Source organism: Diceros bicornis, chromosome 35 (genome assembly GCF_020826845.1).
Source record: "Diceros bicornis minor isolate mBicDic1 chromosome 35, mDicBic1.mat.cur, whole genome shotgun sequence".
NCBI lineage: Eukaryota > Metazoa > Chordata > Mammalia > Perissodactyla > Rhinocerotidae > Diceros > Diceros bicornis.
Window position 1 is genome coordinate 7608880 of NC_080774.1, and position 26620 is coordinate 7635499.

At 36.3% G+C, this 26620-nt stretch overlaps 1 protein-coding gene across 1 annotated transcript in view; it reads right to left on the reverse strand.

The window, feature by feature from the left end:
• Positions 1-26620, reverse strand: part of KNTC1 (kinetochore associated 1) — a 71131-nt gene that overhangs the window by 29828 nt on the left and 14683 nt on the right. The window contains exons 9-35 of the mRNA XM_058531329.1: positions 26080-26173; positions 25093-25145; positions 24772-24887; positions 24372-24426; positions 23770-23868; positions 22381-22424; positions 22207-22272; positions 22035-22110; positions 17846-17971; positions 17668-17757; positions 16920-16973; positions 16212-16273; positions 14330-14441; positions 13352-13495; positions 13107-13163; positions 12913-13014; positions 10845-10964; positions 10606-10749; positions 9965-10063; positions 8919-9022; positions 8408-8507; positions 7805-7939; positions 6918-7037; positions 5297-5369; positions 4595-4662; positions 645-922; positions 64-236 (exon numbers count right to left, since the gene is read on the reverse strand). Coding sequence (XP_058387312.1) covers positions 64-236; positions 645-922; positions 4595-4662; positions 5297-5369; positions 6918-7037; positions 7805-7939; positions 8408-8507; positions 8919-9022; positions 9965-10063; positions 10606-10749; positions 10845-10964; positions 12913-13014; positions 13107-13163; positions 13352-13495; positions 14330-14441; positions 16212-16273; positions 16920-16973; positions 17668-17757; positions 17846-17971; positions 22035-22110; positions 22207-22272; positions 22381-22424; positions 23770-23868; positions 24372-24426; positions 24772-24887; positions 25093-25145; positions 26080-26173 — 2764 coding nt within the window. The remainder of the gene's footprint in view (positions 1-63; positions 237-644; positions 923-4594; positions 4663-5296; positions 5370-6917; positions 7038-7804; positions 7940-8407; positions 8508-8918; positions 9023-9964; positions 10064-10605; positions 10750-10844; positions 10965-12912; positions 13015-13106; positions 13164-13351; positions 13496-14329; positions 14442-16211; positions 16274-16919; positions 16974-17667; positions 17758-17845; positions 17972-22034; positions 22111-22206; positions 22273-22380; positions 22425-23769; positions 23869-24371; positions 24427-24771; positions 24888-25092; positions 25146-26079; positions 26174-26620) is intronic.

Sequence of the window (26620 nt, forward strand, 5' to 3'; positions counted from 1 at the left end):
TTGGGAGACCAGTATGAAATGAACCAGAGAATATAAAAATATGTATATTATAAATCTTGTCACCTGGACTGCAGATGGTGGCACTTTGGCATGCTAGATCGTGTATCTCGGAAGGAAGATTTAATCCCACAGGGACTGTCATTGGGACATCATTAGCCAACATCTCACAAAGCTTCTGACATGTCAGAAACAGCAATTTCCCAGTGTCAGCATTGCAGTGATACTTAAACAAGTCTCTTCGGAGGAAAGGAAGGGTCGCAGGTTAGAATACTCATAGTGAAAGCAAATGCAATCGTCTTGTTTAGATTAATATATAACCACCACCACCATTTAAAATGTCTTTAAAATGTTTTCATGGTATACAGTATGCTTCCTCTTCAATTTATTTGGGATACTGTTAACCGATGGAGTGCAAGGTGATCCAAATTCAACGGTTATGTTGACGAACTACACAATGTTAGTTACTTGCCTTCTGTGCTACCACTTTCTGACCCTGATGTCCAAAATAGGCTCTCAGGGCGAGAAACTAAGAATCATTTATGCGAAAATGAAAGTGTCACTGGCCCTACCCTTATCGCTGAAGAAATAAATGAAGCAAATATTACTTTCAGACAAGCTGTGTGATGTGGGGATCTGGAACTCACCTGCATTTTCTCAGTGCTGTTTCAGCGTTCCCGTCGTTTAAGGCCCTCAAGGTCAGCTCGGCTTCCAGCTCTTGTCTGGACACCTGCAGGGCCAGCGCCTGTCTGTGCAGCCTGGACTCAGTGCTCAGGCGCTTCTCAGCAGCCGTGGGCTCTGCAGTGCTCCTGGGTTTGTGTTTAGCCTGCGCGACTTCATGAGCTTTAATGTACTGTTCACGGAGCTGTGCTACCAGGGAACTATTGCTATAATCTCCAAAGGAAAGAAAGACCTCAAAGTTCTCCTGTTGCAAGGCAAGCAAGACAAAGTCCCAAGTCTGTTTAGTTTATCTGTTGTTAAAAATCATTGGTATGTCTCAAATCTCTCTTTATTATCTCTCCCTCAAAGACTACTCCTCAAAGTAAATTAAGAATTTAAGACTTTATATTACAAGTTATGAAAGTAAAAAGTTTGGAAAATAGGAAAATATCACTTTAACCCAGGATTTTCTCAACTTCAGCACTACTGATGTTTTGGGTCAGATCATTCTTTGTTGTGGAGCCCTAAATAGAAGGAAGGAGGGATTAAGTATTAGATTTGGGCGATTCTATCCTGGTGGCTTGAAGAACCCAGCTTTGCTCTTTTCTATAAGAACCCCTGGTTGGCTACTAACCCCAGACCTAGAATTTATTTTTCTTTTCTTTTTTATTTTTTTAATAATTTTATTTATTTTTTTCCCCCAAAGCCCCAGTAGATAGTATGTATGTCATAGCTGCACATCCTTCTAGTTTGCTGTATGTGGGACACGGCCTCAGCATGGCAGGAGAAGCGGTGCGTCAGTGAACGCCCAGGATCCAAACCCGGGCCGCCAGCAGCAGAGTGCACTCACTTAACCACTAAGCCACGGGGCCAACCCCAAGAATTTATTTTTCTAACCCAATAAAAAAAATCCTACTTAAGCCGAGGGAAGGATACCAAGAGGTAGTGGGAGTGAGTCAGATCTTTTGCTTTGATATCATGCTTTAGAGCGGGGTTTCTCAATCTTGCCAGATAATTCCCCGTTGTGGGGGCCACCCTGTGCCTAAGAGAATGTTTAGCAGTTTCTCTGGCCTCTACCCACTAGATCAAGCACAATAAATGTTCAATAAACGGTAGCATGATAAATATACATGACTCTGCCTAGATCAAAATCATTGCTTTAAAATACCTCTAACTTTCAAATTTAAGAAGAACACGGAGAAGTTAACTTATGTTGACTCCCCAGGTGCTTTCATGAAGACATCTATTGTCTAATACAGTAGGTCTCAAACTTTTTGGTCCTAGCACCCCTTTATACTCTTAAAAATTATTGAGGACCCCCAAAACTTTTGTTTACAAGATATTCATCCATATTTACTATATTAGAAATTAAACTGAGAAAATTTTAAAACACAAGAGTATATAAAAGTGCACATTCCATTAGCCTTCAGAGCGATGATGTTATCACTTCATACAGCCTTTGAAAAACTACTGTACTCTCATAATAGAATATGGACAGAAAAAATAATTTCTTATAATTGCTATAAATATAATTTTAATCTCATAGACTCCCTGAAAGGGACTCAGGGACCCTTAGCATTCCATGGACTATACTTTCAGAAACAGTGGTCCAATAAACTTGTGGCATTTCTTCTTTACACACTTTCAGATAAGACAGTTGAGAGTTATATCTGCCAGTGTTAATTTTAAGTTTTCATAAAGAGATCCTCAAATCTACCTAATTTTCTATTTCATGAAACTTATCGGTTAACTCTGCAAGTCCTTCTATTTACAAAATCTTTTACATTAGTAAGGCCCTTGAGCCAAAATAAAATTAATTAATTTCAACTCTCAAATCTTAGGACAGTCAATCAATTCAAAGTTAACAGAAATTAATTTTTAAGAAAAATTGAATTATCTAGAATGAAACTATATGGAAAAAAATTTAAGACACTCTGAAGGAGTACACAATAATCTTTTGGGACAGTGTCTATAGACAATTCTCTGTCTTTCACAATATTTCAAAACACTGTGGTGCCCCAGTTTCCTCATTTATAAAGGAGAATTATAACAGTACTCTCTGTGGTGAGCTATTGTGACAATAATACATGTGATGCCCTTGGAATGATGCCTGGCACATAGTAAGCACTGAATAAATGACAGCTATTGTTAGCTATTATTCAGGGCCATTTGAGTTAAGTAATCTATAAACATACCTTAAACCTAAATGTTTTTTTAAAAAAGCATAAACTGGGCCTGGCCTGGTAGCGCAAGCGGTTAAATGTGCGCGCTCCGCTGCGTGGCCCGGGGTTCGCCAGTTCAGATCCCGGGCACACCGCTTGTCAAGCCGTGCTGTGGCGGCGTCCCATATAAAGTGGAGGAAGATGGGCATGGATGTTAGCCCAGGGCCAGTCTTCCTCAGCAAAAAGAGGAGGATTGGCAGATGTTAGCTCAGGGCCGATCTTCCTCACAAAAAAAAAAAGCATAAACTAAAATACAATTAAAAAAGACAGAACAGGGCCGGCCCCGTGGCTCAGCGGTTAAGTGCGTGCGCTCCGCTGCTGGCGGCCCGGGTTCGGATCCCGGGCGCGCACCAACGCACCGCTTCTCTGGCCATGCTGAGGCCGCGTCCCACATACAGCAACTAGAAGGATGTGCAACTAGGACATACAGCTATCTACTGGGGTTTTGGGGGAAAAAAATAAATAAATAAAAAAAAAAAAAAAAAAGACAGAACAGTTCCTTAAAAAACTAAATATAGAATTATCGTATGACTCAGCAATTCCTCTCCTAGGTATATACCCAAAGGAACTGAAAGTAGGGACTCAGATATTTGTACATCTATGTTCACTGCAGCATTATTCACATTAGCCAAAAAATGGAAACAACCCAAGTGTTCACCAACAGATAAATAAACAAAATGTGGTATATCCATACTGTGGAATATTATTCAGCCAGAAATAAGAATGAAGTTTCAAAAGTTTGAAGTTTGCCACAACATGGATGAACCTTGAAAACATTATACTAAGTAAAAAAAAAAGGTGGACACAAAAGAATAAATATTGTATGATTCCACTTACATGAAATATATAGAATAGGCAAATTCATGGAGACAAAAAGCAGATTAGAGGTTACCAAGGACTTGCGGGGGACAGAGAAATGGGGAGTTACTGCTTAATGGGTGCAGTTTCTGCTTAAGGTGATGAAAAGGACATAGCGGTGACGGTGATGGTTGCACAACATTGTGAATGCAATTAGCATCACTGAATCGTATATTGAAAAACGCTTGATAGATTAGAGGTTACCAGGGACTGGAGGGAGAGAGAAATGGGGAGTTACTGCTTAATGGGTGCAGTTTCTGTTTAAGCTAATGAAAAGGAAATAGTGGTGACGGTGATGGTTGCACAACATTGTGAATGCAATTAGCATCACTGAATTGCATATTGAAAAATGGTTAAAATGGCAAATTTTATGTTGTATTTTACCACCATTTAAAAAATTTAATAGGGCTGGCCCCATGGCTTAGCAGTTAAGACCGCACGCTCCGCTGCTGGCGGCCCAGGTTCAGATCCCGGCGCGTACCGACACACCGCTTCTCCGGCCATGCTGAGGCCGTGTCCCACATACAGCAACTAGAAGGATGTGCAGCTATGACATACAACTATCTACTGGGGCTTTGGGGGGAAAATAAATAAAATCTTTAAAAAAAATAAAATAAAATAAAAATTAAAAAAAATAAAAAATTTAATATTACAATATCCTAATAACCATGGAATTGTACACTTTAAATGAATGAAATGTACAGTATGTGAATTATATTTCAATAAAGCTGTTTTTAAAAAGAGAGAGAGAGAAGGAAAATCAGGATATCTAAAGTCCCTGAAGGCTAGTGCAGAAAATTTTAAGGAGGGACTGATCATCTATGTCAAATGCACTGAATATAGCTTAACATCTTTACCTGCAGGCTAGCAACAGCTTTAAATAGTTTCAAGATTTCTTCACATTCATCCTTCTTCTGCAGATTATCTGTAATTAAATTTTTAAAAGGTTATAGAAGACATTCAAATTCCCAGATTATCAGAATTTTTAAAAGCTAAAATTTTAATTAGCTTTGGTTTTCTTATCTCAAGTCTTCAGTAGTTCTTTTTCAAATGCTAAGATAATAATTTAAATACAAAAAGAAATCTATTCTTTCCAAAGGTAGAAAACAGAAGTTTATGCGTTACAAGAGAAATGGCATTTTTTCTGAAATAAATTGTAGCTCTTTTTCTTTCCCAAGAGAGTTATTTTGTTAACTGTTATATTTAAGTTCATGTTTAAATGTTTTTTTCCCCCTGATTATAACCAAATGATAAGAGAGAAATATGAGAAATATGAGTAGTAAGTGCAAGACACCAAAGAAATCTAGTTTGGCATTAAATACCTCACTGAAACATATAAACAAATGACAAGTTGATTTTAGATGCTTCAGTAATTACACTATTAATCAAAAGCATAAGGCAAGGAAGACTTTTCATGAAGAAAAATGAGTGGGATCAATAAAGACAACAGGAGCCAGAAAAATTGTGGGTAAGGATGAGAGCTGTCACTGATGCTCCCTTCTGAAAAGGATAAACATTTTAGAACAAAACCAAGATGAGGCAACAGAGGTAGCATCTACCTTTCCGAATGTCGCATAGTATTTTAAGAATGTCTACTGATGTCTTCGCTACAGACATTCTCCAGGCCTTGTCCTAAAAAGAAAAATGCAAATGAAATCTACTTCCTTTATTTGCCACTTCAGTAGTACACATACAAGCAAACACATAAAAATCATGGAGTCAGAAAAAACAATAAAAATGTTGAAAAAATGAGAGGTCCACATTAGAGGGAGTTGGGCAGCGAAGAAATGGATCATAATTGAATAATATATAAGCTAAACACGAAAAACACCAAGATGGATTCTTGGATATATGATTTAGAAATCCCATAGAACATGCAAATCTCCCAAATAACCTTTCAGCTAGACACTTGGGGGCTTTTTTTATAGCTTTTATTATTTGAAAAAACATTTGGAAAAGTTGCCTGGAAAAGTTAAAAAGAACTGAACTTGTTTAGCCTAGAGAACAGAACTCAAATAATCATTATCTTCAAGACTAAAAAAGATTTTTTTTAGAAGAGAAGAAAAACGAAAGAGGGAAAAGCTCAATTAAAAGACATGATGGGGACGGCCCCGTGGCTTGGCGGTTAAGTGTGCGCGCTCAGCTGCTGGTGGCCAGGGTTCGGATCCCGGGCGTGCACGGGCGCACCGCTTCTCTGGCCGTGCTGGGGCCACGTCCCACATGCAGCAGCTGGAAGGATGTGCAACTGTGACATACAACTGTCTACTATGGCTTTGGGGGACAATAAATAAAATCTTTAAAAAAATAAAATAAAATAAAAGACATGATGTATGTAAGGGCCAGGTCCATACAAAGTACTCCAACATTTTCACTATGCGATTTGGTGCATGCTGGTGGTTAAGAACACAGACTTTGGTGTCAGAGTTTGAGTGAGGCTCTGCCACTTTCTAATATCCTTGGGAAAGACATTTATCTTAAAATTTCAGTTTCTGAACTTAATCTATAAGGAGCTAACAACAGAATCTACTTCACAACTTTGTTGTTAAGAGGAAGTAGACAATTCATTTAAAGTATTTAACCTAATGCCTACTACATAATAAGACCATAATAAATATTAGATGCTAAAAAAAAACAACTGATTTCACTAAAGGAAAAGAAATTACTGAAGTGGACTGCTGGGACAGGTTAAGAGGTATCTATCTTTAAAGGTTTAAAAAACTCAACTATCCTAGATAAATTAGGTATTTGGTTCCTTATCTCTATAAAGAAGTGAACTGGCTCCCTTGAAACTGTTTCTAAGTTTCAACGTTCTAAGATTATTTAGATTTACATTGGTTCTGTGGCTGACATTATTATGTGATAGCAATGACTATGACCCACGCGATGTAAAACACTGTTTACAATGCAAGGCATTAAGGAAAACCCTTTACGTACAACTACGACTTCAATTAATCCTTCTTATTTGCAGATCCCAGATTACTCAGTGTGGGCTCAAGCCACTGCTCCAAAGCAGCCATACTTGGCTTTTTTTTCTGTATAGTAAATTTACACAGGAATTTTTACATTAGGCCATTCAAGCAGTGAGAAGAGTAGATATTCATATTTGTAAGTCTATCTTTTCTATCCTGTTGATTACTACTCATAAAAATTGGATTTACCTACATTTAGTGAAAATCTCACCTCTTTAGAATTATCTGGTTCTTCCTGTAATGCCAATCGTGCCCAGATGATTACTCGTTCTGCAGTTTTCTCAGCTTCAGCAGGAGGCAAAGACCTCAACAGAAGGACGCAGTCTTCACCCTATAGACAGTGTTTGACAGGAAGAAAAAATAGCTGGTACCTTTGTGCAAAGGACAGTTTGGACTTACCTCTTTCTTTTCTATTTAAAGATGAAAAGACACCATCTTGAAAAATACATTATAGTCCAATATTTTAAAAATCTGAGAATTCTGTTTTTGATGACAGCAAACAAAAAAATTAAAATACCACCTTTTGTCCTTTGTAATTCTTAGGCATGCCTATGGTTATAGGATTATATAAAAATAAAGACACTTAAGAGTACAAAAAGGAAACCCATATCCTATTCTGGAATCAAAAGGTTATACAGCACATATAAAACATGAGTCTGAGTTTTGTTAACTACCAAAGAGTATGAAAGCCTATTAGCTAATTCACAAAATACATTTTTTTCTTTTTTATTTTTTGGTGAGGAAGATTGTCCTTGAGCTAATATCTGTGCCAATCTTCCTCTATTTTGTATATGGGATGCCACCACAGCATGGTTTGATGAACAGTGTGTAGGTCCCCGCCCACGATCCGAACCTGCGAACCCCGGGCCGCCAAAGTGGAGCGTGCGAACTTAACCACTATGCCACTGGGCCGGCCCCCCGCAAAATACTTTAAAGAACCTATAGATATGAAAAACTTGGCCAATCTAACATCCGATGTTTTCATCTTGGTATAACTTTATTTTATGCTAATCTATTTGGATAATTTGAATATTTTGAGTTTTTAAGGATTTAGCTAACAAAGAAACCATAGGAAAGGACAATATTAAACTTTCATACCTGTTCTCTATCAATCAGGTCAATAATCCTTAGACTGTAGATTTCATCATCAGACAACATATATGCTTGGGCCACCTTCAAAGCATCTTCTAAAGAAGATGGGACATCTTGTTTGAGAATGTATCTGACCACTCTCTGAAAGAGATATAATATATACATTTCTTTGTTATGAAATCTCAGAGAGAACCCAGAAATCATTTGTTCATAAGGCAAAGCACTTATTAAATTAAAATAAGGCAGCAAAAAAACTAAGCTGTTTGAAAAATTAAAACACGATTTATATTCTGAATTTTATGACAGTCCCGTCCAACTTCTTTTTTCTCCCCAGTTTTATTGGAGTAAAATTGGCAAAGAAACATTATATATACTTAAGTCTGCTATGTGATGATTTGAGATACTCTTTTAGCTTCTTAATTTATTATTTGTTGTCCTTACTATTCTAACAAATAATTGAACACCCTATTAACATTCCATCTAACAAAAGGAAAGCAGCAGAGAACTTAGCTCTGTTAACCTTTAAGAATATGAAATCCTCATTAAATTTCCCATGTTGCCCTAGAAATGGAAAAAGGGGTTAAAAGACTCTTCAACTATTGTACTTACCATTATTTCCTTGTTTAAGAGATTCACCTCCCTTATTCCATAGCCTCGTAAAAGTTTTTTCATCTCCATTAGTTTGTAACTTTCCTGTAACAACTTGACCCTAAAAGTAAATTTATTGATATTAACATAGATTGTCTTTTTTATGAAATACTAAAGGACACGGTAAAGGACAGAAAATCATAAATGAATGTCAACTCAAAACATTTGGTGAGGGGGCCAGCCCGCTGGCGCAAGCGGTTAAGTGCGTGTGCTCCGCTGCGGCGGCCTGGGGTTTGCCGGTTCGGATCCCAGGCGCGCACCAACGCACTGCTTGTCAAGCCATGCTGTGGTGGCGTCCCATGTAAAGCAGAGGAAGATGGGCATGGATGTTAGCCCAGGGCCAGTCTTCCTCAGCAGAAAGAGGAGGATTGGCAGATGTTAGCTCAGGGCCAATCTTCCTCACAAGAAAAAAAAAACATTTGCTGAGGTTTATCCAACACCAAACAAGTTGTTTGGTAGACTGTAATCTTACTTGGGATGGTCCATTTCTAAGTGTTGCTTCACCAGCTGCTCCACAGCCGCACTCCAGGGAACCACTGCTGCATACATTATCTTAAGCACAGCATCAAATATGAGCTACAAAGATACACACACATTGATGGTGAACAGCCCTCAGATTTACATTTCACACAAATTAACGACACTGCCCAATCTACAGAGCAGGTCTTACATGTACTGTATGATAGCTTGAGAATATTTCATCTTCTGACTGCAAAAGCTTATATTTCTTCCAATTTTCACACATACAGAGCAATTTTATTATTTAGAAAATTTCAGAAAAGATTTTCTTTGCTGAAAATTAAGTCATATAGCTCTATTACTTTCTACAGTCTCAGTATTGAAAAATATTTTTCATGATTTATTCGTATTTTATAATGGTGACTAATAACAGTATTAAGTCAAGAAAAAGGCACATTATAACATTAAAAAATGACTCTCTGGGGCCGGCCTGGTGGCGCAAGCGGTTAAGTGTGCGCGCTCCGCTGCGGCGGCCCGGAGTTTACCAGTTTGGATCCTGGGCACACCGACGCACCGCTTGTCAAGCCATGCTGTGGCGGTGTCCCATATAAAGTGGAGGAAGATGGGCACGGATGTTAGCCCAGGGCCAGTCTTCCTCAGCAAAAAGAGGAGGATTGGCAGATGTTAGCTCAGGGCCAATCTTCCTCACACACAAAAAAAAAAACAACAAAAAAAAAGAAAAAGCAAAAAAAACTTTTAAATAAAAAACTTAAAAAAAAAAAATGACTCTATGTTTGTGAAACCATAGAAAAGCCTGGAAACATATGCATCCAATTGTCTATGGTAGTTATTCTGGGGGTGGGAATGAGAAAACTTTCACTTTTTATTTTCATAATTAAGAAAATAGAATTATAAGTGGGTTTTATTTTCTGTTTATTCCTTTTTCATACTATACAAATTCTCCTTAATAAATATATGTTGCTTTTATGATCAGAAAAAAAGTTTTAAGAAAAGATGCAATGCTCAAAAGGAAAGTTTACACAGTCACTATTTACTCACATCTGTGTCAGATAAACATCCTATTACTGCCATGGCTTTTGCTTCCCATGCTGTTTCAAAGAGTGATGTGGACTTTGAGCTACATCTCTTCAATAAATCCTAAAAAGGGATAAACATATATATTTTTTAACTTAAAACTCTCACTAAAAAAAAATTTAAAACACACATATAGATATAGACAAATAGCTTTTATGGATATGTAAAAAATCAAAAACTTCTACTTAGCCATGAATGTTGAACAATGGTCAAAAAATGCAAAATTGTCAAAACTCTGGCCTTCAGTTTTATATGGTACAGAAAACCTAAGGAAACATTCTTGAAGAATCTACAAATAAGATTATTGCTTATTAATGCAATAATTGATTATTGCTTATTAATGTCTACAAAAAATAATTGCTAATATTTATTGAGCTCATGCTCCTATTACTTCACAATAACATTTGGAGAAAGTCCTAATATTATTCCGGTTTGCTCAAAGTTACCAAGCAATCAGTAGCAGAGTTAACTCACATTCTTAACCAATACCATAAGCTGCATAAATCCTGATGGTAAACATGACATTCCTTAAAGAGTTCAACATTTAATACAATGATACACTGCATAGATCCAAGAAAAGAGACTAGATCAAAAGAAAAAGTTACCTCTATGTACAGTAGAAGAAGTTCCTCCTCTTGCAAGTCATGTTCCCTCATGTAAACCCTTATAAATTTCTCTAAGATGGAAGGAATAAGCTCTGGGGCCAACACTTTATCAAACATTCGGAATACAATGGTGGTTGTATTCTCCTGGACGCCAAAAGAAAGGTGGCATAATTGCAAGCTCTAGCCATACTGGCTATGATAAAAAAATAATAATAATTCTGATAAATCTAGACATTTACCTTCTCAAAATCAGAGAGGGCCAATTTGCAGTTGTATTTCCTATGCAATGTGATCAACTCTCGCAAGTTATTTACCAAAGTCCTTAACTGACATACCTCTTCTGTGTTTTGATAATCCTTCTAAAACAAAAGTGTTAAAGTTGTTAAGAATATGAAATAAAAATGTGAGAGAAATATAAAAAAAGTCAGAATTATTTCAGATAAAATAAGAAATGATCATGATTATGTACATAAGAGGAAACCTGTAACTTAAACCTTTAAATTTTGTAGAATTTTAACTAAAATTAACTAGTACAAATTAACAGATCAGAATCCCACAGAAATCTGAAAGAAATTTTCTTTCTTAAAAAAATATAGAGGGCCGGCCCCGTGGCTTAGCGGTTGAGTGCGTGCACTCCACTACTGGCGGCCCGGGTTCGGATCCCGGGTGCGCACCAGCCCGCCGCTTCTCCGGCCATGCTGAGGCCAAGCCCCACATACAGCAACTAGAAGGATGTGCAGCTATGACATACAACTATCTACTGGGGCTTTGGGGAAAAAATAGAAATAAATAAAAAAATATATAGAAAGACTATTAATATTAGCATATTTTTTCAGAACCCCAATATGCTTAGGTACACAAACATCATTTAGATGGCCCTCAATGTCCCATCTATATAGATCATGACCAAAATATAAAGCTGTAACATTCCCTAAAGTTATATACAAGCAACAGAACTTTCAATATTGATAAAAGGCAATTAACAGGGAAAAGACAAAGTAGTGTTTTATAGCAAGAGGAAAAAGCTTTTCTATGGAAAAAATAGTATAAAGATCAATATACATTGACATTATAATATATATTGACTGTATACATCAGTATACTGATTGAAACTTAAAGAAAAAATTCTCATTTTATTTTTAACAGTGTATAATCAGTTAGTAGAATTAATAACAAGAATCCGCTATATCAGAAAGTAAGAGAAAATTTATTATTTACTTTTGGGCTCCAGAAATTTAAAGAATAAATGCAACTTCATAATGTACATTATCACCTTACAGAAGGTCATACCTTCTGGTACTTAAGTACTTAAAACTTCAGAGTTGAGATTATACTGAGATGTCTCACATGTTTATTTATAAGCTAAATTATGGTACCCCAACAAACTTTTTTAAAATACAAGAATATACTTTTTTTTTTTCAGTATAATCAATGCTGTCTAGTTTTTAGAAACCTGAAGGGAAAAAGAAATGAACTTAAGAAATTTAGAAGCCAAATAATAAATTCAGTTCATTAATCTCATATTAACATCAAATATAACATCAATATTCCTGATCATAGTTCTCTTTCTAGCACTGCTATTTTTTTCAGATGGGCAGAGAGTCCCAGATTTTTTTCAATTTGATCTTTCAGAAAATTCATTGGTACTTAAGCCATAATGGCTGTTGGAATGTCTAAGATATGCAATCAGAACTAGGAGTGGTTTACTATTTTAAATAAAAGCAGTAAACCTGACTGATACAGCCTTTGAAAACTAATCTTAATGCATTATTAAGTTTTGTTCTTTTAAAGAACTGTGAAATGCTGCTAATGCAGAAAATCCCAATTACAGTCATGCACTACATAATGATGTTTCTGTCACCGATGGACCGCATATACGACAGTGGTCTCATAAGATTAGTACCATACAGCCTACGTGCACAGTAGGATATCCCATCTAGGTCTGTGTAAGCACACTCTATGATGTCTGTACAATGACAAACGCCTAACAATGCATTTCTCAGAACATATCCCCATCATTAAGCAACACATGATTATATACTACTAGGAGTGTGTTTATATATTGTTTTGCTTTTGGTTGATTCAATAGAGAAAAACAGTACATTAAAATAGGTTGAAGTTGTAACAGAAATATCAGGAAGAAAAAAAGCAAGTTTTCCTTTTGGTGGATTTTAAAAGTACTCAACAAAAGAAAAGAACATAAAAACAGAAAATTTAAGAAGTGAATATATTTCTAAGTACATGTAGACAAACCCTTTAATGTAAATTGAATGTTTTATTACTAAAAATTCATTTTCCATATCATACCAAGGAAATCCAATGCCAAGAGGATGACAATCCCAACTCGTCTGGTTTTTCTGCTATAAAAAATACCTCTGCCAGCTGAAGTCCATTTTCTGGCCAGTTTGCCTTTAAAAAATATTAGAGACCATTAAAAATAATGTTTTATGCCATCAGTAGTGTTCAAAATGTCTTTTCAGTGCTAATTATTCTGGTATTACCTTATCAGTTAATTCAAGGTTCCTGGCTGCCTGCTCCAACCATTTTGCAAGAATTTTCTGAAATAGATATATCATTTAAAAATAAAACACTCGATAGATAATCACTGAAATAAATTAAAATCTCCAAGATAATCTTTCAAAAGAGACACTAAAATGAACTGGTGGTAGTGTGACTTAATCTTCAATGATATAATGTAAAGAATTAAACTGAATCATTAGGAGTGGAAATACTGAAGGTCACTTACCTGTCCTTCTGGTACAGTCCTTCTCACAAATGGGATCACATCATTTTTAAGCCATGGACAAAGCTTTTGCAAAGAGACTGGTGTAGAAATTGAGTTGAGCAAGTTCTCAAGCATTTTCACGTCAAATCTGCTCTCAAAGTTTGCCTAAATTATACAGAGTGAGAAATTAAGATTTATCTGACAAATTTAAACTGACAACCTCCCCAAAGGGAAAGACCTATTAGGAAGTCATTTCAAGAAATATTTTACCAATTTAATAATGAGCACTAAAGGTGATTTACTCTATAAAAATAATTCAAGTTGGGAGCCACAAATTCCAGGAAATCTCAGGACAGTGAGTACCAAATAACAAATTAGGTGGCAGAGAAGGCATTCTAAGGAAAACTTAACTGGAGGTGATAACACAAATCCTTACAAGCAATGTATCCATTAATGGCATCACACGAAGATACTACTTTTTGGACCTAACATTATATGCCAACATTAAGGGGATTCGGAGCAGCAGTTTTAACGGGCAATCGTTACTTTTTTTTTTTTTTTTTTGTGAGGAGATCAGCCCTGTGCTAACATCTGCCAATCCTCCTCTTTTTTTGCTGAGGAAGACTGGCCCTGCGCTAACCTAATGGGCAATCCTTGACCACAATCTGAGCTGCAACAGGAACACCCTCTCCATCAGTGCTATGTAGGAAAGCCCGTCAATAAATCACTTAATAAAATGCTGCCTTTTGAACTAAGTTAGGAGCTAATTAGACTCTGAATGATGAGATAAAATAAGTTCCTATTACATCTTTATAATATTTCCTCCGAGTTAATATCATCAGAGGATAGTCTTCTCTGGGACAGGTCATATTTTATCAAACAATCTCAAAACATCCCATTACCTAGTTACACTTGCCACCCTGTTAGTTTCCAACATGGATTCAATCACATATCTCAGGAGCTATAAAGCCTTTGAGAAAAAAATGCAAAACGTGTTACCCGATGTCTAAGCCAAAGGTACTGTGCACAAACAAGGTTTCCTTCTCTTAGCTGTAAAAAAATATCCTTAAGGTCATCTTCATTATTCAGAAATTCAATCCAAGAACTACCACTGCAAAGTCAAAGAGAGGAAAAAGTTAGTAGTTTAAAAAAATAAATTAGGGTTATACGTTACAAGTGGATATCATCATGCATTTTAACTATTTTTTTTCCTCAGAAAGTTGGGAAAAAAGTTCCAAAGATTATAGAGTGAAAAGTAAGTTTCCTTCTTATCCCAGACCTATAGAACTCCTCTATCTTCCCCAGAAGCCATATCTTTTCTTGTAGGTCCTTTCTGAGATAATCACTACAAGTACAAGCAACCATTTTTAATTCTTAAATGAATAAGAGTTTTCTATATACACCATCTGTACTTTAAAAAAATTCATTTTATATGTACCAAATCAGCACATATAAATGTTATTCTTTTTAAGGACTACATATTATTCAATGGCATGGGTTCACTATAATTTGTTTAACTAGTACCCCATAGTTGAACATTTAGGTTATTTCCAGTCTGTTGCTATAACTGGCAATGCTGCAATCACCATTCAGTCCTGATTAAAGCTCAGAAATAGATGATGAGTACTTCTTTAAAATGATAAAAATACAAACAAAAACCCTATATTATGCTTAAATGATAAAGCAAAATAAGCGTTTCCATTAGTGTCAGGAACAAGAGAAGGATGCTTATTACCACCATTATTTAATACTGTTCTACAAATACCAGTCAATGATATTAGGCAAGGGAAAAAAATGAGGCAAAATTATCATTATTTGAATATATAATTATATTCCTGGAAAAAGTAAAATCAACTGAAATATTACTATGAATAATAAAGGAATTCAATAGGTAGCTGGTTAAAAGGTAATTTAAAAAAAATTAATAGCTCTCTATACCCTTTCAAAATATGATGGAGAAAAGTCTCACTGATAACAGTAGGAAAAAAGATAAAATAAAATAAAAATTAATAAAAAAATGTACAAAATCTATATGAAGACAACTGAGTAGATACCACCTAGAAACATAAAAAAATATATAGCATGAGTAAGAAGACACACACTGTCCTTAAATAAGAAGATTCAATATTATAAAGATGCTGGTGCTCCCCAAATTGATCTTAGGTTCAGCACATCCCCAATAAAACAATAAAAATAAAAAATTCCAATAAAAATAAAATTTCTTTAAACTGGATAAGCTGATTCTGATTCAAATGTCATACAGAAAAACAAACATGAGAGATTCTAAAAAACAAGAAGAGTATAGGAGGGTTAGTCTAACAGATAACAAGACATTTTACAGCTACATTAATTTAAACTATTTGCTACTGTGAATGAATAGGGAGATAAGATCAACTGAATACAATTAAAGTCCAGAGATAGACAAGTAGACCCAGATTTTTAGCATACGATAAAGGCAGTCATCAGCAAAAAGGTGGATTGTTTAATGATCGTATTGGGATAACTGACTAGCCATAAGGAAAAAAAATTAAGCTTCCATTCATTGTTAATTTATTCTGATAAATAAATCTGTTTTATCTTTAATTATATCTCATATGTGTAAACGATATTCTTGGTGCACATGTTAGTATATCTAATAGGATCAATTTCTAGAAGTGAAATTGCTAAGGCAAAGGTATGTGCATTTAAATTTGCCTTTCAAATGTAGCAGCTTCATAGATGGTGTAGGAAGTGCCTAAAGCTTAGTAGGAAAAGTAATATTTTCCATCACTCAACGCCCCCAGAAACACAAATTCAGTCAGAGAAATACTATATCTTTTATGACATTCCAAACTTAAATCTAACTCATAATCTAAAAACTAAAAATGAGGAATGTACACACCTGAATTTTTCTGGTCCAAATGCTCCATAAAAAGTAGTCAACTTTGCATGAGCTCTTAGTATCTAAAACAAAACAATAACTTGATAATCTGAATGTTGTGTGCAATAATGTTAAAATTAAAAACACCAAAAACTAGGCATTCTGTTTCAGAAGTCTTGTATATATTCTCATTTTATCCCATATTATAGGTCAATTCCCATAACTATGACTGCCTTTAACACAAAACAAAAAAACTTGGAGTAATGGAAACATTTCCAATCACATTCAATGCAATAAAACTGCAAAACAGAGGGAGGCATTTGCACATTAATCATAGGTGCCCTTCAAAATCAATTAGCTTTCCCACTGATTTGTAAATGCCTTTATGGCAAAACCTAGCTGGATTATACCAAAAATTTACTTTGAGATAAGAGTTAAAAAAATATATGCATGTATGCACATACACATGTATTTTTGGTACCATCATAATCATCATCGCAGTTTACATTTATTTGTATGCTTAATAGATGCCAGGAACTATACAAAATGGTTTATATAAAGTATTTCATTTGACCTAAAAATAACCCTATAAGTACTATTATTATTCCCATTTTTGTAGGTAAGACAACGAGTATGAAAATAACTTGCTGTTGAAGAAAATACAGGCCTATCTTGAAGTGCAAAATATATTGTAAAGGTACATTCACCCTGTAAATCTAGTGTAATTACCTCTTTTAACCCATCAGAATTAACAGGAACAGTTTTATCTTCTTTCTTCAAAAGCTAAGATGAACAATAAGAAACACAGTTAGAATATCTGCTATATTAGGTTTTCCATGAAAGAAGATGGATTTTCCGTAAATTAAAGGAAAAAAAATTATCTTTAAAAATGAAATTGCACTGAACTCAGGTGAGCATTGAACAATAAAGAAACAACATATCTTAAAAAATAAAGCATTTTAGTGGCCGGCCCAGTGGCGTAGCGGTTAAGTGCGCGTGCTCCGCTGCGGTGGCCCGGGATTCCCAGGTTCGGATCCGGGGCGCGCACCGGCGCACCGCTTGTCAAGCCATGCTGTGGCGGCGTCTCATATAAAGTACAGGAAGATGGGCACAGATGTTAGCCCAGGGCCAATCTTCCTCAGCAAAAAGAGGAGGATTGGCATCGGATGTTAGCTTAGGGCTAACCTTCCTCAGCAAAAAGAGGATTGGCAATAGATGTTAGCTCAGAGCCAATCTTCCTCACAAAAAAATAAAATAAATAAAGCATTTTATAAAAACAGCTCACAACATTTTGCTCAATTGTTACACTTTGATTTTAAGGACTATAACTAGGAATTGTATTCAAAGGTCACTGAGGGGAACAATCTATAGCAAAAATGCACTTTAAAAAAGGTTTATGATGGAAAAAGAATTCCCTTCTTTGAAATGATTTATCTTGCATAAGACAAACTAATATGTGCAAATGTTACAAACTTACCCTGGTTTTGGCATAATTTAGCATTTCCTGGGTCGTTTCATAGGTTATCCACTGAGCCTCCAGGCAGTAATTCACCACAAATTCATCGTCCTGTTTCACAAATGCCAGACACAGTAAGGCAACCTAATGTTGATCAATCCATCAATCTGAACACTCGCACATGATAGGGAAAACACACCTGGATTTTATGTAGATTTTCCTTAGCTTCATCTACAAGCTTTTGCCATTCAGTCTGCTCACTTGTGTCCACAGAATTCAAAGCTAGTTTCTCCAATATATCGTTTGATTTTACCTTGTACACAAGCTGTAATAAAAAATGCTATATCAAGCAACTTGAAGCAAAATAATGCCTATGGATGATATCATATGCTGCGTGCAATAAACTGTTACGGAAACAGGTGAATCTTCATGTGGTCCAGGAATAAGCGTTAAAGAAGGTAACACTTAGATGACCGAAAAGTAATCCAGATTATTAAATCATGGAAACCATTTTACTGAGTCCTTACTAAATGTATCAAGCAATATACTAAGAGATTTATGTGGATTATCTCATTTAATTCTCACAAAAACCTAAGCAAGCATTTAAACCTCGTCATAAACCTATGGCATAAATACTAACATCCTCATTTTACAATCAAGAAAACTGAGACTCAAGAGAGCGTAAGTAATGTGTCTGAAATTATGCAGTTCAAAAGTGAATGGATGGGGCCGGCCCCGTGGCTTAGCGGTTAAGTGCGCGCTCTCCGATGCTGGCGGCCCGGGTTCAGATCCCGGGCGTGCACCCAAGCGCCGCTTCTCCGGCCATGCTGAGGCCACGTCCCACATACAGCAACTAGAAGGATGTGCAGCTATGACATACAACTATCTACTGAGGCTTTGGGGGGAAAATAAATACATAAATCTTTAAAAAAAAAAAAAAAAAAGTGAATGGAGATGGGTTTTAAAAGATGGCCAAACAATCATGTTTCATGTCTAGTTTCCTAAGTCTATCCACAGTTTTTTAACAGCCAGAAACAGCACGAGTTAGAAATACTCAAAGTTTCAGGTTCATTTTTTATTTAAAAAATAGCAACTTTGACGTGGGCTCTCTGGGTCTGAAAGCTAAAAATGATAAGAAAAAGCGGTTTCTTTACTTTTGTTTCTCCACTCCCTGAAAATTGCTTTCACTGATTTTGATTTTTTGCTCCATTCACTCTTTTAAAAAATCAGTTATTATAAAACCTTCAGATGTTCAAAAAGGTAATAATAAAACAAATACTCATGTACTCATCACCCACCTTAAAAAAAAACAGCATATTACCAATATAGTTTAAGATCCCTTGCTCTTCTTCCAAATACGCCATTCTCCTTCCCCTAACCAGAAGTATCCATTATTCTGATTTTGGTGTTCATTATTCCATTAATTTATTTATTCCTTCACTCATATATATTTCTAAACAATACACAGAATGGTTCTGCATGTTTTAAAATGTTACTTTTTTTCTTTTTTTGGAAGATTGGCCCACCCTGTGCTAACATCTGTTGCCAATCTTCCTGTCTTTTTTTTATTTTCTCTTTTTTCTCCCCAAAACCCCAGCACATAGTTGTGTATCATAGTTGCAGAGATGTACCTCTTCTATATGAGATGCCGCCTCAGCATGGCTTGATGAGCGGTGAGTAGGTCTGCCCCCAGGATCCGAATCGGCAAACCCTGGGCCGCCAAAGCGGAGCACACGAATATAAACGCTATGCCACCGGGCCAGCCCCATAAAAATGTCACATTTTTAAAACAACAAACTCTTGGGTACCCACCACCCACTTAGGAAATATTAATTCTTTCCTACAATCAGGCTTTATTCTTCATTACTTCCCAGGACTTTTCAAGGGATATCAATGATTTCCTAATTGCCAAATCCAACAGACATCTTTCAGTTTTTATACTTGGTTATACACATAGTATTTGAAACTTTAAAGTTTCTCCTTCCTTGGCTTCTATAATTGTACATTCCTGTGGTTTTCCTCCTTATTTCTTCCCAAATATGTTTATAGCCCTTCTTCCTCTATCCCCCATACGCTGGTGGGTTCTAGGTATTTTTGCCACAAGCATCTTTGCCATCGACATCTTAGCTGCAAGCATTTTTGCATAACTAATTGGCTGTAAGGCAATTTTGCTGGAAAAGATAAAATCATGAAAAATAAAAGAGGGACATTAATTAAAAAGAGCATAATGAAACATGAAAAAATGAATAACAAAATTAAAGACTTTACTGCGAAACACAAAATATTTGAATACATTTAAAATGTGTGTATGGGGCCGGCCCCATGGCTTGGTGGTTAAGTGTGTGTGCTCCGCTGCTGGCGGCCCGGGTTTGGATTCCGGGCGCGCACCGACGCATCGCGTCTCCGGCCATGCTGGGCCCACGTCCCACATACAGCAACTGGAAGGATGTGCAGCTATGACATACAACTATCTACTGGTGCTTTGGGGGAAAGAAAAATAAATAAAATTATAAAATGTATGTATGTAGATTCATGGCAATACTGCACAAACAACTGTCTATGTGGATTGTACCTAACTAAGCACTTGTCTTTGTTCTATGGGAAATGTGGGTTCAACTACGCGTTCTCAAAGAAGAGGCCCTCAGCCCTCTTTTTCTCCTCCAATGTAGTGTGTTTCAAAATAAGAAACCAGGAGCCGGCCCCATGGCTTAGCGGTTAAGTGCACGCGCTCCGCTACTGGTAGCCCAGGTTCCAGATCCTGGGCACACACTGATGCACCACTTGTCCAGCCATGCTGAGGCGGCGACCCAGATACAGCAACTAGAAGGATGTGCAACTACGACATACAACTATCTATTGGGGCTTTGGGGAGAAAAAGGGGAAAAAAAAGGAGGAGGATTGGCAATAGATGTTATCTTAGGGCAGGTCTTCCTCAGCAAAAAGAGGAGATTGGCATGGATGTTAGCTCAGGGCTGATCTTCCTCACACACACACAAAAAAAACATACCAACTCTTGGGGCAAATCATCGTCATCTGTTTGCTTGATAAAGCCATGAATAAAATGTTGATAACTGAAAGAAACGCTAACTACTTTAAGACCACCACCACCACCACCACGTCTACTTGTCACTGTATAGAACATTAGGAGGGCTAGCTAAGATTTATATCATACAAAAATGAGAGTAATGAAAAAATGGAGAAATGAAACCAAACTGACCAAAAAAAAAAAACTGTCAACCATTTTTTATCTTTTATGGCAGTTGATTCATCAATGGAAAAATGAAACTAAAAAAAAAACCCCTGTCAACCAGTTAGTTTTTTATCTTTTACGGCAAAATTGTCATGGCCAATTAGTTATGTGGCAAAAATGCTTGTGGCCAAGATGTCTATGGCAAAGATGTTTACAGTGAAAACACCATGCTGGTGCCACTGGATCTCATCCTCAGATCTCTTCTTACTCTACACAGTCTCCTTGAGTGATCTGAGCCACTCCCCTGCTGTTACCTACCTCTAGATTCAGCTCAGATCACTCTCCAGCTTCCTATCAGTCTCATTTTATAAGACCCCTTATATGCACTTTTTATAAAGCAGAACCCTTCATCTTTTACCCCTGACCTGCTCTTCCAGACACATTCCACATTTCAGGTAATGCCATCACCATTCCACAAGTATGCTGAGCCTGAGTCCTGCTAGTCCATTCCCAACATTTGTCCCTCCCTATGTTTCATCACTAAGTCCCACTGCTTATACCTCCTAGAGACCTGTCTTATCAGACCTTCCCTCTTGCACATCTTATCTCACTGCATTGGTTCCGGTCTCCCATAGAAAGCTGTTTAGTCTCCCAATTGGTCTTCGCACGTCTAGGTTTGCCCTTTACCAAAGAAATCTCCATCTTTACAAAATGACAACCTAACCAAGACATTCTCCCACTTAAAATTCTCAGTAGCTCCCCATCACTTGCAGAATAAAATCTAAATCCTTTGCAACACATACAAGGCCCTCTAGGCTCTGACCCTCTGCTTCTCCATCATCATTTCCATCTGCACATATAACCTACATTCTAGTCCTACCTAATTATGAGGAGTTCCTGGAAGCACCATAAGTCTCCCACACTTTATTCATGCTACCCTTATACCTATAATTCCCTTCCATTCCCTGGACTATCTGGAACATTTTCAAGATCTGACATAAAAATTACCTTCTCCATGAAGTCTTTTTGCCCCACTACAGGTCAATCTCTCCTTTGAATCCCTACTCTTCTTTGGACATGTCTTAATTAAAGGTCTTATCACACTAAATGCCAATTACATTTTACATGTCTGTCTCCCCAGCCTCTACTACAAGAGGAAATGTTTGTTTAACGAACAAAAGAATTCATGAATGATTACCTCAACATCTAATCCAAACTGAATGGCAAAGCTCTCGGCTTCAGCAAATCTGTGTTTGTGAAGTAAACGACTCAATCTGTTAAGTGGGAAAGAAATTTCAGTAAAATTTTTATTAATCAGGGAATTTAAGTTTTCTATTGGGGGTAATGCTCAAGAGAAAACGAGAAGTTACCTGTTTTCTGGTAAAGCTTCTGTAAGACATCTGAGTACTAAAACAGAGACTGAATCTTCAGATAGTCTGAAAAAAAGTTTTCACTATAAGTGCATTTGTCATTTAATATTAATAAGTAAATTTTAACTTAGCTGTTATTTAACAAGTTATCTGATAAAACAAAGCATAACCTACTTTGGATCATTTTTGCAAATTCCTTCCAGAAGGTATATGGTATCCTATAACAATAACAAAAACGTTTAAAACTGAAATGCAGAAATAATTCTTTTTATGGTTACTAGAGTAACAACTGGGTTAGGCAAGAATCATCCATCAATGGATTCTAAAATCACTGGGAAAAACTATTGGAGAAAAGAATATGCCCATAGTCTCAAAATAACACCACAGAAATCACTTACTAATTACAAAGGGGAAAACGCACCTTTACAATGGAGAAATCTGGCAGAGTTGCCTTAACCAAGTCATCAAATTTAACATCATCAATAACAGAACAAATGGACATGATGCAGCTATGACACAGTATTAACTATGCAGTCTTCTTGCCAAAAAAGTTTAGCATGAATCTAATCATGATGAAATAATCAGACAAATCCAAATAGAGAGGCATTCTACAACACAATAGGCTAGGACTCCAGAAAAATGTCAATGTCTTAGAAGAAAAAAAAGACTAGAGAACCATTCTAGATTAAAGTAGACTACCGGGCCAGCCCCGTGGCTTAGCGGTTAAGTGCGTGCGCTCTGCTGCTGGCGGCCCGGGGTTCGGATCCCGGGCGCGCACCAATGCACCGCTTGTCTGGCCATGATGAGGCCACGTCCCACATACAGCAACTAGAAGAATGTGCAGCTATGACGTACAACTATCTATTGGGACTTTGGGGGAAAAATATATAAATAAATAAATAATTTAAAAAAATAATAATAAAGTAGACTACCATGTGACCATGACAACTAAATTCGATAGGTGGTGCTTGATTCGATCCTGGATCAGGAAAAAAAATAGCTTTAAAGTAAGTGGCACAATTGATTGGTAAAATTTGAATTTGGATGGTACATTTCATAATAGTATTAATGTTAAAGCTTCTGAGTTTGATAATTGTGTCGTAGAAAAATGCCCGCTGATACCTGCTGTATTTAGGGGTGGCAGGTCATGATGTTGGCAAGTAATTTCCAAATGGTTTGGAAAAATATAGTGTGTATGTGGAAAAACAGATGAAATAAAAGTAGTAAAGTGTTTTTTTAAAAGATCACTATTAAAATAAATAAATAAAAGCAATAACTCCCCCTCAAATTAATTATCATCTATATTTTCTGTGGAGACACAAGAAAATTGAATATACAATTGACTGATGTTTTATTTGATTAATTTGCTTTTCTTTTTTTATAAGAAGACTGACCTTAGGCAAGCATATTTAAGGCCCTCTGATAACAATAAATATATTTATAAACCTGAGATCTATCCAGGTATTCCACTGGGTTCCACACACACTTAGCTTAGTTATTCTTAATGTTTTTTATTATAAATGTTTTTTATTATAAAGTAATTCAAAATATACATCAACTTACTGTGCTAATTCCTGTTTGGACCAAAGAAGAAACACTAGACACTTCCAAAGAATATAATATTTCCATCGTAGGTAATGAATAAACCATGAGGTTTTTCATCTAAGAAAAATAGTAGAGCAATTAATTTAGTAGGTCAATATAAACCTACGAGCACAAGTTAGCACTTCACAATCAAGTGCAGAGATTAAAACACTTGGTACAAAGCTAAATGCAAAAAATAATTTTATAATTAAGTCAATTATTGTATTATTTAAATGTTACATATAAAATTAGTTCTAGTCCACCCTCCAAATATGTTGAATAAAAATCCACATAACTGATGTCCCTTCTACGATTTGTATTTAAGGTAAATGGAATTCCTCAGTGCCAGAATGATGTAACTTGTGGACATTTTTATTCCTGAAATGCTCCATTTAAAATGGGGAGCCAAGATTCATATCCATTTTTTTTAATGGGAAAAACAGTGCTCTGTAGGATTATTTCTGATTTGTTAAGTGTCTGTGTGAACTAAGAGCTAATGTGCTATGAGCACTAACAACTATTTTTGTATTAATGTTATTTCTAACATACTACAGACAAACGTGAAATAAATTTTCCAATACCTTCTTATTAGTAGTAGTTGTCAGAGCTACTAATTTGAGATTGGTAATTCCTTGCCTAAAAAAGAAAAGAAGGTTTAAGTGAATCAAATAAACTTTACTAATTGCTAGATATAAGCTAAGTCAAAAGGATATTCTTGTATAAAAGTTAAAACTGATTTACATAAAAGACATGGAACTTGATTTCTGTGTCTGGGGACCAGACTGACACTCTTTCTAATACAATCACTTGGAGGTTGGTATCGCCTATTCGTTCTCAATGAATTTGGCCAACAATGAAATGGTCCTTACTCTGTCAGTCAGTTCAAAGTTTTAGAATGTAACACATAATGAATGACTGGAACAGAATCAGGCAAGAAACCTGGTTCTAACAGAAGGGGAACCACTTCTAGCCAAGATGTACCACGTGACTGATGAAGGAGAATCTGCTTCTGTGGTAAGAAGAAAATCTTCTGTGTGAAGAGAGGACCAGTTCCATATAGGAGTTAGAGTGTAAATATCCCATAAGCTCAGCACGTTCTGCAAAAGAGATGTTTCATTGACACATCATCTTAATGATTAAAAATTTACATTTCAGGATATATTTTATGATATAAATAAAGTATAGTACACAAGATAGTAATCCACTCCAGCTAAAGTCCTTGTCTTTGTAAGTTTGACAAGACTTTTGTTGTTAAACATAATAGAAAGCGAAAACCTTGAAGAAAAAATATCAGAAACATACATCGGTATCAAGAACAAAAAGTAGATTGTCTATCAGCTGGAACTTCTTTGCACCTACAAAAGAGAAAGCAAGGCGTGTAAGGAGTACATTTCTGTGTTACATACAGGCATATTTATTTACTTATTTATTTTTTAATAATTTTATTTATTTATTTATTTTTCCCCCAAAGCCCCAGTAGATAGTTATATGTCATAGCTGCACATCCTTCTAGTTGCTGTATGTGGGACGTGGCCTCAGCATGGCCGGAGAAGCGGTGCGTCGGTGCGCGCCCGGGATCCGAACCCGGGCAGCCACCAGCAGAGTGCGTGCACTTAACCGCTAAGCCATGGGGCCGGCCCCCATACAGGCATATTTAAATAGTAAACTAACGTGTTTATGGAAAGGCAGAACTACCTTTAAACGAAAAGTTCTCATTCTCTTTTATTCTTGCTTCTTTATTTCTTAGGTGACTACGAAAATGTAAAAACTCCCAAAATGAAAAGCAATAACTGTAACATGTTAAGAGTAGTCATGTATGTGGACAATTATCAGACGAATCTGGCTTATTTCAAAGAGTGCTATGTAAAAATGGCCCATCTGCCAGACTTAGTATATTAACATGAAAATTAAATTCACTGGGCCGGCCCCGTGGCTTAGTGGTTAAGTGTGCGAGCTCCGCTACTGGCGGCCTGGGTTCGGATCCCGGGCACGCACTGACGCACCGCTTCTCCGGCCATGCTGAGGCCGCGTCCCACATACAGCAACTAGAAGGATGTGCAACTGTGACATACAACCATCTACTGGGGGCTTTGGGGGAAAAAAAAAAGGAGGAGGATTGGCAATAGATGTTAGCTCAGAGCCGGTCTTCCTCAGCAAAAAAGAGGAGGATTAGCATGGATGTTAGCTCAGGGCTGATATTCCTCAGAAAAAAAAAGAAACAAAAAAAGCACTGCTAGAAAATTAAATTCACTAATAATTATCAGAAGTGGCTTCATTAACTTATTTTACCTTTAATAATCTCTGCATCAATAACATTCTTAACTGTCATTCCTCCCTTGGAAGCATCTGGTTCCCATTTTGAGAATGCACAACTACCAGTGCCCTACAGAAGTGAAAACAGTATATCAATTGTAAATTTGGTTCCTAGATCTGAATCCTCCTCAAGTAGAAACGCCTAAGTTTTACACATTAGTAATTTCAAAATATATTTATACATTCAAGTCCAACTAGCTTTTTCCCAGTTCCTCTCTTAGTTTGTTTTCCACAGAACAGAATGGAAAGAACAGTAAACTGCTGCTATTCACTGTTATCACATGAATATTTAATAAGCAACAGGCATATTCAGGCAACTCACCCTGAAGACATAGGGTAAACTTTAAGACCTCCTCCAGTATTAGGATATATAGTCTGTGATTAAGTATTTTCATTAAAATAACCACAAATATTTGAAAAAAATTCATAAATATTAATTTTAAATTATTGGAAACCCCGATGAAATATCAAACTAGATACACAAAATGGCAAAATGCAACTGTTGCTTAACATATAA